The 15,649-nt window shown below is 42.5% G+C and overlaps 1 protein-coding gene across 3 annotated transcripts; it reads left to right on the plus strand.

Annotated features, from left to right (window-relative positions):
• Positions 1 to 368: 368 nt before the first annotated feature.
• hm13 (histocompatibility (minor) 13) lies at positions 369 to 15,101 on the plus strand. Of its 3 annotated transcripts, XM_026367541.1 has the most exons (12): positions 372 to 763; positions 3,440 to 3,475; positions 5,940 to 6,038; positions 6,146 to 6,228; positions 6,320 to 6,408; positions 7,591 to 7,676; positions 8,010 to 8,135; positions 8,308 to 8,365; positions 8,483 to 8,603; positions 9,583 to 9,685; positions 9,785 to 9,870; positions 13,125 to 15,101. In XM_026367541.1, the coding sequence occupies exons 1-12, from the start codon at positions 536 to 538 to the stop codon at positions 13,195 to 13,197; spliced, it is 1,188 nt and encodes a 395-aa protein (XP_026223326.1). In that variant the 5' UTR covers positions 372 to 535; the 3' UTR covers positions 13,198 to 15,101. The 3 variants fall into 3 exon arrangements, with proteins under 3 accessions (XP_026223328.1, XP_026223326.1, XP_026223327.1); XM_026367543.1 differs by lacking the exons at positions 3,440 to 3,475; positions 13,125 to 15,101 and adding an exon at positions 11,062 to 11,488 and having other exon boundaries at positions 369 to 763; XM_026367542.1 differs by lacking the exon at positions 3,440 to 3,475 and having other exon boundaries at positions 374 to 763.
• Positions 15,102 to 15,649: the final 548 nt, after the last annotated feature.

Consider the following 15,649-nt stretch of genomic DNA (forward strand, 5'->3'; position numbering starts at 1 on the left):
TTAGGTAATCTGGAATATTTTCCCAAGTACATTAATTAACATACAAATGTCAGTAATCATTAAACAAATCAGATAATAAAAGTTTCAGTTTCTAAATTAAAATCTCTAAATTCAGCATTTCATGAGGACTAATGGTAGAAAACAGGGGGCAGGACCAGAGGGGCCCTCAGAAACATTTGAAACAAATCTGGACTCAAACATGGTACTCAGCACTGGTTCAAATACCTTATAACACAGAAAAACACTTTCTTATTGGAGTGCTGCTACTTTTCTACCTAACAGTAACTTTAAAACATGTACTTTGTCCTTTTTATACCAGTATTTTCAGTACCAAGTTCTGTTTGTTCTGGAATCTGCGGCAGAGTGGGCCCTCCTGACTGCTCGCTGCTCTCTGCTTAAGGAAACGTGGCCTAACGAGTGTCTGTGGATGAATGACGAACCAGCGGCTCCATCCTCCACCTCCACCTCCACCCGTCAGCCTCCGACACAGATCCAGCGCTGCCATCGGTCCCCTGAAGCCAGTTTCTGAAGAAGCATGTCTGAGGCAGAACAAGCCCCGGCCTCGGCCCCGGAGGCCGCTGCCGCCGCGGTACTAGAAGCCCTGAACGCCACGGACTCCAACGGGACCGAGGCGCTCAACGCTACGGCCAAATTCGTGGCCACCCCGGAGGGGACGGCGCTGGCATACGGCAGCCTGGTGTTCATGGCGCTCCTGCCCATCTTCTTCGGAGCCCTTCGGTCCGTCACCTGCTCCAAGTCTAAGGTAACTTCGAGCGGCCGTTGCCCGAACCGACCTCGGTGTGGACGTTTCGCTCCAGCCCCGCTGCCGTTAGCTAGCCTGCGCCGGCTAACTAGCTTAGCACCAGGTGATTTTAAACGGAATTAAAATGCTTCAAACAGCATTTCTCACATTAAACGGGCAGAAAATCCCGATGAGACAGTGAAATACACACGTGTGTGTTAGATGTGTTGACAAAGTTCCGAAAATGAGCGTTTTCCGTCAAATCAAGCTCCAAACGAGGTTACAGCTGTTGAACGGTTGTTTCCAGATGCTAATTAGCTTTTAGAGTTCGTGTTTCACATGTGACACTGTGGAGTCAAACTAACGTATTATAGAATCGTTTTGTACCTTTTGTGTTTTATTCTATTTATTTGTTTCTGTTTATGCTAATTCACCCGGTGATCAAACTTGTACCCGGAGGACACGTAGTCTGTAGAAGATGAACTTCTACAGATGAAGGTGGAAACAGCAGCTGACAGGTGCTGTGGACAGGTGCTGAGGACAGGTGCTGAGTACAGGTGATGAGGACAGGTGCTGAGGACAGGTGATGAGGACAGGTGCTGAGGACAGGTGCTGAGGACAGGTGATGAGTACAGGTGCTGAGTACAGGTGCTGAGTACAGGTGCTGAGGACAGGTGCTGAGTACAGGTGATGAGTACAGGTGCTGAGGACAGGTGATGAGGACAGGTGCTGAGTACAGGTGCTGAGGACAGGTGCTGAGGACAGGTGCTGAGGACAGGTGCTGAGGACAGGTGCTGAGGACCGGTGCTGAGGACCGGTGCTGAGGACAGGTGCTGAGGACAGGTGCTGAGGACCGGTGCTGAGGACAGGTGATGAGGACAGGTGCTGAGGACAGGTGCATCAGTGCGTGAGACAGAGACGTGTTCAACGAGCATTTGATGGGTCTGCAGCCTTTTGGGGGTTTTGCAGACATGCGCAGTTGTGCGTTGTTGCTTCAGGCAGCTTTTAAAAAGTGAAAGTCTTAAAACGTCAAAGCAGCAGGTTGAAGAAGGAAGTCAGTGTGACGGTGGTAGTCCGAGGACAGTCCTCCACAGTACAGGCTCACATCACTCTGTTCTGAATAATAAACTACAGGTTTGTTTCTGACAAAACTCAATTCAACTCAAAAATCTCGAAATAATCTCAAGTTTCTGTTTCTTCTTTTCTAGTAGAGTCAAATTTGCACAAACGTCATGATGACACAGTGAGGGAGAGGAGGAGGAAAGCAGATAATTTCAAGTTGAAATGTTGGGAATTTAATTAAGTTTAAATCCAGCAGGTTGGATGTAAGCTGCACTCTCTCCAGAAGTCAGTCCACTTGAAACTTCTGTTGCTCCTGTGGTTTCTAATTGAGGACAGTTACATGAATAAAGTTATAAACAAAACTGAGAACACCTGTCTGGGTGGTGTCTGGGGCTACATGGCTCCAATAACATTATACTATGAGACCTTATGAAGAAGGAGCCGATGCAGCAGCAGCAGCACAGCTGGCGATAGGGCCACGCTACCTGTAAGAGAGAAAACAAGCGAGCAGGTGCCTCTGACTTTGGTACAAGTGTTAACTGTGGACTTGGTTTCAGCCACTGATTACCGTGAAGGATGCTGTCTCCAAAAACAAAAAACACAGATTAAACTTTGCCAAATAATGTGAAAACAGGCCTGGTGAATGTTGGCAGCACATTCTTTAGTCAAATGAAAAACAAAAACTGAATTTTGATTAAGTTGGGAGCCAGCTGATGAAGGAATAAGTAAAAGACATCACAGATACGACTTTGGAACCGAACATTTACCTGTAAAGAAACAAAAAAAAAACTATTTTCAGACTCATCCTGCTAATTTTAAAACATCATTAGACGATTCAACAACATTATTAAACTTCAGTGTTATTTTGTAGACTGACAGTAGCGTCTGCTGAGCCCAGAGAGAGACGATCATCACAGTAAAGATTTAAAGACGCTTTCTGCTATTTCACTGAGTCAAGTTACGTCCTGTGTCCTCCTGGAAGTAACGTCTTTAAAGAACCACCACACTCAATTTACAGGCTCACTTTGAACCTGCATTAAAAATAAGTTTGATGTGCAGAATTGTAAAATTAATGGAATGTAAATAAATGTGCGGTGCTGCTTATTTAATACATCACATCAAGTAGTTCAGACTGAAGGCTGCAAACAGACAGGAAGCTGGAGGATGTTCATAGTGTCACTCCAGGTGATTGTTACTGTTTTCTTTGATTAAGTACAGAACAGGATGTAAAATTAACCAGGCCTCTTGCTCACATAATCATTCAGTAACAGCTATAGGAGAAAACTGACAGTGAGCAGGTTTCTGTGAACATACAACATAAACACATGCAGGTTTTTCTTTCAGCTCTTCGTCCTTTCTCTCTCTTCTCCTCTCTCCGTTCTTCCTCCCTCTCTCCTCTGTCAGCCATGTTATAGTAAGTTTAATGCTTGTTAAAATATAAATGAATTAAATATAAAGAATGACTTTAATCCTCAGTGATGATTTGTTTCCTGGGTTTTGATTTGATTTTGGGCCCTGCTCCCAGTCCTCCTCTTTGTTGCCGATCTGATCCTTCTCTCTCCCTGTCTGTCTGTGCACATCTGTCTGTCCACCCATTCTGTCCGTCCGTCTGTCTGTCTGTCCGTCTGTCTGTAGGAGCTCGGAGAAAATGATTACGATTCTGGGTTCAGAGTGAGTATGAGAGCCGCTGAGATCACCGAATACACACATACTGTACACTGTCCGTCCACAGCACTAACAGCACAGTAAATACATCAACACTGGAGGTTTGGGCTCGAGATCACTTCATCTGCACTGTTTTGACATTAGTCCGATCCCTGCTCATAGCTGTGTTAGCGTTAGCTTCCAGAAAGTTATAAACAATGTAAATCAGGCTAATTAGCTGCTTTAAGTCACAATAGTTCAATAAACTGTGAATAATAACTGTCAGCTAGCCTACACACCCTCTCTGTGTAGCTGTTACCTCAGGCTACAACATGTGTGGATCCCACTTTACTCCGTGTGTCCCTGCTGAGGAGCTAATGCCAGCTAACAGCCAGATATCTGCAGATATTAGGCTCATGTCTCATCTGATGTAGATGAATTGTAGCTCATCTACATCTGATCTCCAGCCCTGATCCTGTGACTTCTTCACTGTTGGTGGTGCGAACTAATAACGTGGTGGTGAACTTCAGGTTTTCTGAGCAGGACGGTTTGAATCAGGACCTAACAACATATGTTTAACATTTGGGTTTTTGGTCGTGTGATTTTGAGTATGAGGCAGAACAGAAACCTGATTCCTCCTGGACAATTATGGAGAATAAATTATGAAAACCTGAGAGGAGAAATCTTATTACTGATCTGCTGCATGCATGTGTGGATCTACAGTAACGAGTTACTACAGTGCATGAAAACACACCGACTCACTGTAGCTTTTCTGTGTTGCATCAGAACCTGAGATTTACAGGAGTGACTGTGTGTTTGAACATGTCTCTGATCAGCCAGTGGGATTAGTGTTGATGTTGCTCCTCTGGCTGCGACACACCTGTTTGACATTTACTTGTGGCTGCTTCACCACACCAGAGGACAGTCGTTATTAGTATTATTATTTACTGCCAACATCAGTCGACACGTCCTCTGTAGAAAAACATCCATTCGTCATCTACAGCCTCGTTGTGTAGGGCTGGGATGGAGATGGGGTACAGTGCAGTCAGATACGTCACAGCACTGACACATTAGCAGACGTCCTCTCATATTGTATTTGCAGAGTTAAAACTCTTCTGCCTGCATTCGGGTCATTTTCGGTTACTAACTGTGTCATATATAACAAACAACTTTGAACAGTGGTTTGTTCACTTTTTGGCTCCTTCTGTCCTCATCTCCTCTCTCCCTCTTTCCCTCATTCCTCCTCTCTTCTGTCCCAGTTTCTCTCTCAGGGGAGTAGATGGATGAGAATATAGATGGGGGTGACTCTCGGGCTTCTCTCTAAGGGGGTTGTGTCAGTCTGCTGTAGTCGTTTCATCTCTGTCTGTTTGGTAACAGCAGCAGGTCAGAGCTCAGTGCACGAGGACAGTGTGAACACGGGGAGGACAAACCTCCTAGACTGTTACACTCACCTGTTCTTGGTGTGAAGCGATGGAACGATGACAACTGGGGTTCAAAAAGTGTGAACGACTTTGGATGCAGCCCATAATGTGTGAAAGAGGTGACTCACTCATCAGTGTCCGAGTGCAGTGGTCTTGACATTCTCCTGCATGGTTGCAGGTTGCAGCGAGTGTGAGCAGAGTTCTTCAGAGCTACAGTGGAGAATCCCAAATAATTCCACACTCTATCTTTGACATTTTTATTGGTTTGATTAGTTGACAAGTTAACTGGTCCAGCTGTGGTTTCAGAACTCCCTCTGTTCAAGGGGAACTACCTCAGCTGGTAAATTGTTTCCCACCAGTTTAAATTTCACGTAAAATAGTGAGCGCTCCTGCAGAATCTGACTGATGCAGCCATGGATTCTCAGTCATTTAAACTTTTTACTTTTATTCCACTGACATCCTGTCGTAGTTTTGTCAGTTTAACCGGTAATGACTGGACTTCATCCATGATAGACTTCAGTTGTTCTCAGAATACGTTACAGGATAACTCAGGTTTAGTCCATCTGTATCAGCAGTAACAACGTTGTGCTGATCTGAGATCTGGGACGTTACTTAAAGTTCAGACGACTCAAAGGAAACGAGCCGTTGGACAATTAGTGACAGTGTTTACAGATTATTTGATTTAGCTTTCTGAGTTCAGTCTCTTTATTACAGACAAAAAAAATTGTCATAAGTTTTAATAATTAAAATACAAAATTGACAAGGCTATTAAATGATGTTGCAGCGAAGTGAGTTATACATAGTTTTTGTAGTTTCACTAAAACTATAACATAGCTGTGAAAGGCTCCAGTGAGCCTTGAGCGGACAAGCAGTTAAAAAGATGGATGGATATAAATTAATGCACTTGATGAATTCATACACATTAGATTAATGTGTCTAGATTTAACTCTGATTCTTGGTTAATTGGACTTGAATATATAGTTTGTATTGTTGTGACTACATCATCACTGAACAGCCTGTTATGTCTATATTCATCCGTCTTCTCCGTTTCTCTCTCTCTCTCCTCACAGAATGCAGCAGACATGCCAGAAACCATCACCAGTCGAGACGCAGCGAGGTTTCCCATCATCGCCAGCTGTACTCTGTTTGGGCTCTACCTCTTCTTCAAGGTAAGTCCTCTGACCCCAACAGAGGCCTCGTGTAGAGCTGTAGACGTGCACAGAGGCAGGTTTAAATAAATGTTGGCTCACTCTCAGGTAAACTTTATTTGATGCAGGTGTTTTCTCAAGAGTACATCAACCTGCTGCTGTCGGTCTACTTCTTTGCCCTGGGCGTCCTGGCTCTGTCTCACACTATGAGGTAAAGTAACGCTGGTGTTAGGGGTAAATAAGAGATAATAAACAGACTGAAACACTAACTAATTAACTTTCTCCTTGTTTTTGTCGCCCAGTCCTCTGATGACCAAAGTCTTTCCAGCGTCTTTCCCAAACAAACAGTATCAGCTGCTGTTCACTCAGGGCACCGGAGAGTCCAAAGAAGGTGAGAGCAGCGGTCCAACACGCAGTGGTTATCAAGGGGTTAAAGGTCCACTGGATTGAAGTGTTCTCATTAGATCCTATTATGTTGATTCAGTGATTGTAGTCTGAGTGAAGCTCTTTCACTTGATTCCAAACAAGTATCCCTCACATACATCTGATGCAGTGGTTTCTGGCTGTGGGTTTGTGACTCTTTAAATGTTTTGATTTAAAATCATCTGGTTTTATTTCCTCAGTCCAGGTTGGAAACCGCTGCTCCTGTGTTATCTCTCCAGTCAAATAGATTTGCTTTGGTTTGTCTCTGAGACTTCTACCTCAACAGCAAAACAGTGGGAGTGAATGTAATTGTGTTTCTTGTGTTCAGTGTTGGGAACGGCTATAATCAAAAACAAAGTCTAATGACAAAGTTAACACAGTGTGACATTGAAAGTAGCGTTAGCAGCTGGATCTTCAGCTCCTCTCCGCATTACTGGGCTCCACACAGACTTTCAGCTCGTTTCCTAAGATGTCTGGTTGAAACTGTACAGTTTTGGTTTAGTTTGCCTCTTTATAACTTCAGTGCTGTTTTATTTGTACAGCACCAAATCACAAGAGAATATTCTCGAGGCACTTCACATAGTAAGATCAAGCCTTTCCTACTTGAGCAGCTCTGGGAGACAGTGTAGAGGAAACCTGCAACAGAACCAGACTCAGGGTGGGCGGCTGGAGAACGAGAAGCAAGCGACAAAACATCAACCAAGCTAAAGAGCAGACAATTCACTTAGAACTAAAGAACAAAAGAACAGATACAAGAGAGAATATTACCCAATACTACCTTAGATTGATTAGCTGGACACAAACGTATGACTCAAGCTGACACCTTGTTTCTGCCATGGCAGGAAAATGAATACACTAATTATCAAATCTCACGGGCAGCTTCTGATGCTCTTCATGAGTGATTTACAACAAGTATGTGCAGTTCAGAGAGTTTGGTGAATCAGATTTAGAACATTCGCATGAAAAAAGAGAAATATAGACTGTGTTGTTTCTTCAGTGAAAGGAAACATGCAGCACATTTTAACTTTTCACAATTATAAAAAACAAAAATAAATCACATTCACTTTGAACTGAGATGAAAAGATCCCTCTGAGACTAAAGAAAAATGAAAAAATCTAATTCAGACCCATATCTCTTCATCTTTCTGCAGAAATAGTCAACTATGAGTTTGACACCAAGAACCTCGTGTGTCTGCTCATCAGCAGCGTGGTTGGAGTCTGGTATCTGCTCAAAAAGGTAACTGATAACGTGATCATATGTGACATCACAGAGAACCAGTGCCATGTCTGTGCTGTTGCAACCAAACACAAAAACTGTGACAGTACTGTTTTTATCTGGTAACATGATTTAGTGTGTGGTGTCATAGGACTGGATAATGTGAGTATCATTTCTCTGATGATAACTACATCAGAGAAATTAAGAACGCTTTTGTTATCTCAACATTTGCTCAGAAAATGTATTTTTGTGCTCAACAATTGTTTTTATGCTCAAGTGACCCTACTAATAATGTGTGACTGTAAAAATCTAAAGTTATATTAGATGAAGATGTAAAGTTTTGTGACCTCACAGCACTGGATAGCCAATAACCTGTTCGGCCTGGCATTTGCCCTGAACGGTGTGGAGCTGCTCCACCTGAACAACGTCAGCACAGGCTGCATCCTGCTGGGGGGGCTCTTTGTCTACGATGTTTTCTGGGTAAATTCACACAACTTACTTTTTAATAAAACACTTCACATCTGTTACTCTGGAGTTCTGCAGAGAAATAAGTTAAAACATTAATTAGAAGATGACTAAGAGCTGACAGATGATTTTCAACATTAACACACCAACATGTCTGTTATCTGATTTTCTGGTTCTCTCTCTCCAGGTGTTTGGCACAAACGTCATGGTAACAGTTGCCAAGTCCTTTGAAGCACCAATCAAATGTAAGAATGTGAGACTGTGTGCAGGTGGTCATGTTTCTACCATGTGCCAAATGTCAGCGAGTCCCAACTCTACCTCCTGTTTGTGTTACTGATGGTGACTTTCTCTCCCTCCTTCAGTGGTCTTCCCTCAGGACTTGTTGGAGAAAGGTCTTGAAGCCAGTAACTTTGCCATGCTGGGTCTGGGTGACATCGTCATCCCAGGTATCTTCATCGCCCTTCTGCTGCGCTTCGATGTCAGGTAACACCACCTCTTCTCAGGTTTTGTCTTTGTTCCTCACGGCCTTTTTTTATTTGTTTGCTTGTTTTCTTCTCCATTGTCTCGGTCCTTGGCAGAGGTGGGTTAAATGTTACTTAAGATCACAGTACAGAACTTTTCTATTGACTTTTTATTTGTATCACATGCACAATCCAGTTTTAGGATGCTGTCTGCTTTGTGTGGAGGAGCTGAGCTCTCTCATCAGAGGATCCAGCAGAAACACTGTGTTTTCAGATCCGTTGATCTCACTCTTTGCTCTGTGCAAAGTGGTGATAAAATGCATCTGAATAAGTCGCTCACACTGAAGCAACCAGATCATTTTTTACATTTTTAAGCTACAATTTTCAGTCACATATGTGTGAAATGCTCCCAGTGTAGCTGCAGATGTGTCTGCAGATACTTTTTATTGATTCACTGCCATGAGCCAGTTAATTAGAAATGTCAAAGAGCAGCCTGATAAATCGGTCGACCTCTAGGATCCAGATTTGTTTTCATATTCTCAAACACTGCAGCTGTGGTTATTAAAATTGTGACCTCCATTAGTTTAGTTTTAGTTTCACATCTAGAAAACTTCTGTAAAATAAGACTCCAACATGTTTTTGTCTTATCCATAAACAAATTGTTGCTGTGTTCTACTCTGAACTCATCACTTCTCGTGATCCATGATGTTTAGACTGTGAAGGTTCAGGTCTCATGACAAATGACTAAAAATGTAAATAAGCAACTATGATAATAGATAATCATGATGATCTGCCAATGATATGATGTTATCTGTCCATACCTATCGGAACACATTGAGAGAGAACATATGATTATGTTGAGTCTGATTTTCCATGCAAGATTTTTAGTTGGTAATGTTTGAAAATGTCAGTATGATTTTTTTGTTTATAGACCAGATTCCAGTTTCACTTTAGATCTTTCTGAGAACAGTATTTTGTTAAAACTGTCTTTCTCTCTGCAGCCTTAAGAAGAACAGCAGGACATATTTCTACTCCAGTTTCCTGGCCTACATCTTCGGCCTGGGTCTCACCATTTTTGTTATGCACACCTTCAAACACGCACAGGTAAGGTTTTCTGTGCAGATCTGATTATGAAATATTGACGAACATCAATATCTCATCTCAAGCAGCCTGTGTGAACCCTCTGTGTGTCTCTGTCTGCAGCCTGCTCTGCTCTACCTGGTCCCAGCCTGTGTTGGTTTCCCTGTCATCGTAGCACTGTTCAAAGGAGAGCTCACAGAGATGTTCAGGTGAGGAACAGTGATTGTTTAGAGTCGAATTTTATTTAGCTCCTACTTACTGTATAGTAGTGTACAGTTGGTGGTGGGCCGAGTTGTGACTGTAACCCACTGAGACCGAGGCTATACAAACAAAAGTAACTTTCACGTAGGTATAGCTTGACGACTCTTTCATCTACAATACTACTGAAGCAGCACTGAGCGGGTTGTGAATGCTGTGCACAGATCCTGAAAAAACTGTGTCCACTGTTGTCTTACTTTACTTTCTCCATTGGAAAAAGTCAAACTCCTTCACAACCAATCCACTTTTTAAACCCAGTCCTGACTAGGGTGATGGAGAGTCATTTTACAGTGTGATGCCTGTAAGTTGATGCTTACAACTTGTGTTGCTGAACTTCAGATGGTAACTTGAGAAAAGATGTTTTAATAACGGTCGAATCTTTGAGATGACACGGCCACCAAGTGAGATTTGAGGCTCAAGCTGCTGAGTGTTTGCTCTTTTCCTGGGATAGTGTCTGAGGTATGAGTATGTTGGGTCAAAGGTTTGGGTTTCAGAGTAGTGTCGCCTGTTGTGGGTCCAGAGATGAGGTCAACACATGTGGGTGGCTGTGGCTCAATAGGTAGAGCAGTTATCTGCCAATCATAGGACTGGTGGTTTGATTCTCGGCTGCCACTTCACATGCCAAAGTGTCCTTGGGCAAGATACTGAACCCCAAGTTGCCCCTGGTGAGTCAGGAGTTGTAATCTGAGCTTCATTAGTTTAATTGTTGTCAGACTGATGGTTTGGTCACATGATTTCAGCAATACCTCAGTCTACCTGAAACACACTTGGCTGTTTGGATGGACAAACTTTCAGATCACGTGGTTGAACATAACTTTATCTCAGTTACAGTTAATGTTCATGTCTTATTGTTTGTCCATTTGTCTAGTCTCTTCATCCTCCACCATCACCGGGACATCTTTGAGTGACAGCTGCTCGTCTCCTCCGGCTCTCGACGTTCTTCACCTTCATCACCTTCTCGTCTTCCTCTTTTTCACTTCTTTTTCCTCATTGTCACGTCTCTGATCATTTATCAGTGGAGCTCCGTAGTAACTTTAGAATTTAACGTTATCTCCTGCTTTTCCTCTTCTTCTCTCTTCGTCCTTCACCTTTACATTTTTCTTTTTTTTCTTTTTCCCATCCGTTCTTTCCCCCGTGGTTAGCTATGAGTCTGCAGAGGAAGTTCTCCCTGGCTCCCCCAGGCTCACTTCCTTCCCAACTGTCAGCGGTTCTCCCGCCAGCCTGGCTAGCTCCATGGACGCTGTTTCTATGATGACAGGCTCCTCTCCCCGCCACCGACGGTTACAGCCCACCTCCATGTAGAGACGTTGCCCTTCTCTCTTTACTCTTTCCTTCCTGTCTCACCTGGGCAGGTAAACAGCCCACTGACAAAGCTGGCACCATCCTCATCCATCCCTCCGTCTGTTTGTGTTTCTGTCGCCACATTAAAACTACAAACATCAGTCTGAGCTTTTAAATCATCTCAGGATTTTCCCTAAAATCACTGGTAGAGATAAATTCATGTTCATAGTGAAGAGCAAAGTCACCGAGAGCAGAAGCTCAATAAAAGCCCCAAAAAGTTCTTTCAAATATTTCTTTAATTACTGTATTTTCCGCACTATAAGGCGCACCGCATTATAAGGCGCATAGAATAGACGCTACAGTAGAGGCTGGGGTTACGTTATGCAAGATTAGATGGAGCTGCGCTAAAAGGAATGTCAACAAAATAGTCAGATAGGTTGGTCAAAAGTTGTGACAAAGGCAGCTAAAAAGTTTTATAGTATTGTTCTTAAAATTTATCAGAGTGAGAGTTGTGTATTTTAGTTGATCTTTGTTAAGATAATTAGTTGCAGAGTGAGCGCTCTTTCCACTCTCTGTTCAATAGTACAGCTTTGACGTATTTTCTCCATCGGTAAATTAAACTAGTTTAGTTTCCACAGTAAAACCAACTGGTTCATGTTTATGCTGAGTGTGTTTTATACGTTTGTGCCTTGGAAAGCATTTGTCTTTGTAAGTATTAACATGTTTATTGTCATTAGAAGTATGTTAGTTGTTACATGTGATAAATTACGTGTGCGTGTTGTTGTAATTAGCTTCATTCAAGTCGAGCTAGCGTGTGCGAGTGTAACACACCAACTGTGTAACGATGTGTATTATTAGTTAATTTAGTTTCTTTCAGTTACATAAAGAGAAGGTGGGATAAAATGTATTTGAGAGCAATGTACTCCTCAGTTCACAACTCCAGTAAAGACCGCACAATTGATTCCTTAATGTTAAATTCTCTCGCTGCTGATCTATTCACTTGTTCTACTGCTGACTGATCGACTTGAGTTTAATCTCTGCGTCGTAACCGTGTCTCTTAATAGGAGCTATTTTGGAGTCTTTGCACAAACACACAAATGGAAATGAAACGGTGTTATGCCAAGTTTTGCATGCCTTCAGGGAAGGGCGTGCAATATTTGGCAACTCGGAGTTGCAGAGATCTGCATCCTCCTCCCTGATCAGAGTGGGGGATGCAGATCTCGGCAGGCATGCAAAACTCGGCATAACACCAGCACGCTACGCGAAGTCATATATCCCAGCATGCACCGCGCGCTACTTCTTCTACGAGGGAAAATGGAGTCGGCGGCTGTTTACCGTAGTTGCGAGACCTGTTGCGGCACAATATTGATCCACGCACCGGATTATAAGGCGCACTGTCGGCTTTTGAGAAAATTGAAGGCTTTTAGGTGCGCCTTATAGTGCGGAAAATACGGTACAGTTTTCAGATCCAGCCAGCAGCGTTTGCTCATCACAGAAGAAGCTGCAGAACAGACACATCAAAGATATGTTAACGGCTATTCTTAACTGTTGTCAACTCCATCTGGAAAAGGAGGATTCCACCTATTTTATGTTGTTTAGTGAATAATATCTGTCAGTTCAGAATCAGTGTGGACGTTGTGGGAACCTGTTAGTTAAATCATTTCTGATGAAGAAAGAAATCTGATGCCACAATTCTCCTCATGTTATTTTACCAGATCTACACTGAACCCTTGGTTTTAGTACTCTCAGTTGTCAGTTTATTAGGTACACCTCCCTAAACGGAGTCTGCTCCTCCGTCATGAAGGTGAAGCTGTTTCAGGGAGGTGCTGTCTAGTGGCCAAAATAATTAAAACTCAACTCCACTCTGGGGCTCAATGCAGGACTGTAGTAGGTTGATGAGGTTAATCATTCTTTCTGTCTCCAGGTACGAGGAGTCTTCACCTGTGGAGGCGGGGGCTAAAGAAGACTCGTCAGAATCAGAGAAGAAGGACCAATAGCATCCATCGCTGCTCCTCCACCGCAACACCCCCCAAACACTTGTCATCCAGCCTGCTGCCGCCACATTTCACTGACGCTCCTCCCTCCCGCCTCTCCAGCTTACTGTTTGTCGCCGTGGTGGGGGTGGGGGGTGGTACAGGGCTCGTGTTGCCAACGTGTTTGTTTTTGAAAACCATGGGATTTGCTGGTCTCCTTGGTAATGGCTGCTTTCGAGCTACCGGTGGTGGTGTTCAGAACTAAAGGTTGTTGAGACTCGGTGCCTACCATGATCCCCCCCCCCCCGTCTCTCAGCTGCACTCACACAGGAGTTTCCCCCCAAAACGTTCGAGTGTTGGTTGGTTCTTCTCAGTTGATGGAGTTAAACTCTGTTTAGCGACGTATCTGTGCAAGCCGCCGCGGCCTGCATCGCCACATCTGATCCTCTTGTGTGTTTGCAGCTCGGCGGCTCGGATAGACCCAGAAACCAGTACGTTTGAGGGAGCGCTTGTTTCAGCCTAACATATGGTCAAAATCGTGCTAAAACAAACGCTCCTGTCATTTTCTTTTAACTCCTTCCGTCTTCAAAACCGTGAAACAAAGAACCAGAATTCTCAGTCACTGAATTCATCCCACAGTGTAACAGACAGCTGTACCACTGATCATTCAGGTGTGCTCCTTCGTCTCTGGGTCTCATTGTTTCCTGGTGTTTCTGTAGCTGCTCACTTTGCCTTCTGCTTTCTCAAGTCAGCATTTTCTGTCTGTTCCGTTTTGCTATAGTTGCTTTCATTTTGTTGTTTTTCTTCTTCTTCTTTTTTTTTTTTTTTTCTGTGTGTCAGGCCAGAATTTTAAGATTAAAAATCCAGTTTGTGATCATATGCAGGTTGTTCTGTGTTTGCACCTACTTGTCTAAACTGTACGTGTGAATCAGCTCCCAGCTGCCTACCAGGAAAAAAATCTCACTCATCAGGCTGTAAAAACCTGTAGTTTCCGCTCAGTGACGGGGTTGGTAGAGCTCTCCGTTTTCAATTTCACTGACTATTTTACAGGTTTTTTTTTTTTTTAACCTTCAGACAGACAGACCGTGGTTTCACTGCATTTCTATTAAAATCAGCTGGCAGAGATTTGAAACGTGTTGTATGTAGACCTGTAAATCAGCTGTAGTTCCAAACCAAAAGGTCCAAATGGTTTTTCTGGTTGGTTCTGAGACTTCAGAGTCTGAACAGTTTGACGTTGAGTGAATGTTTGGTATAAAACCATCTCTGAACTTGTTTTTTTTTTTAAGTCTTAAATTTCTGGCCTGTGAGAGGAGTAAAGGGAGGAGGAGGCAGACTGAGCCTCCCGTGCTGAACACTTCCAGTTCTGAAATAAATCACAAGATAAAATCAATTCTGGTGACATTATTGAAATAGAAGGAAAAAAACTGGAATGCAAATAGTCAGATTAGGCTATACGCTAAAAGTATGTTTACTGTAATGAGACACAAAACCTTGATTTGTCAAAATAATAGTTGAAATTTAATTGGAAAAGGTCATAATTTATGTGAAGAGCTTTAGAGAAAACTCAGATTTATTTTGTTGAATTTATTGATAAATCACAGTAAAACTGTTTAGCTCGGTTCTTTTAGTTTGCGGATGCTTGAGAAAACTTCCTCCACCTGGACATATTCAGCCTCACGTTAATATTCAAGTCATTGAGATGCACAGTTTTGTATTTTGATGTAAAAAAAAAAATGTATCATGCTCATATTCGGCTCAGTGACGTTCAGTAGCCCCTCATTTTAAATATAATGTACCTGAAATGTTTTTTCTTTGTTTCTCTTTCTGGTTGTATTTGTGCAGGAGGTCGTTTTACGGCCCAGACTGTATCGATTTTATTTGCAATAAACTTTTTGGTGTTTTGATCACTGTATTATAGAGAAGCATAACTCTGAGTCAGTCTGATTTTTTTCCTGGGCGGAATCCAGTGTTTGTGTTTTTGTCCTGGAACCACAGATCACACAGTCAAGAATTCTTCAGGTTATTAAACGTGGACACAGTGATTTCCACACAAGACGACTCAGTTAGGTCTGATTATGAACTATTACAACCACGCTTGCTTATCTGTTGATTTATAATGGCAGGTTAGGTTTTAATTAATAATCCATCACTCTCTGACTCATGTATGTTGTAATTTAGATCAGTTATTGTTAAATTGATCATTTGTCTGAAGACTTGTCACCTCAGAAAATATCTCAAAATGTTATATATTATTATATCAATTATATCATTATAGTTCAAAGGTTTGCAAAACTAAAACCTGTTGCATGTGTGGTGAAGACTGCACTGTGTCCTAAACACAGTCTATTACAGCAATGAACTACAACCATTATTATTACTTTGATTTAAATTACTGAAAAGCCTGTACTGTATTAGATCATATTATTTGTTACTAATGTAGTTCTATTTTTAGCTGCTCACGTCTTTATACATTTGA

Source organism: Anabas testudineus, chromosome 7 (assembly GCF_900324465.2).
Source record: "Anabas testudineus chromosome 7, fAnaTes1.2, whole genome shotgun sequence".
NCBI classification, from domain to species: domain Eukaryota; kingdom Metazoa; phylum Chordata; class Actinopteri; order Anabantiformes; family Anabantidae; genus Anabas; species Anabas testudineus.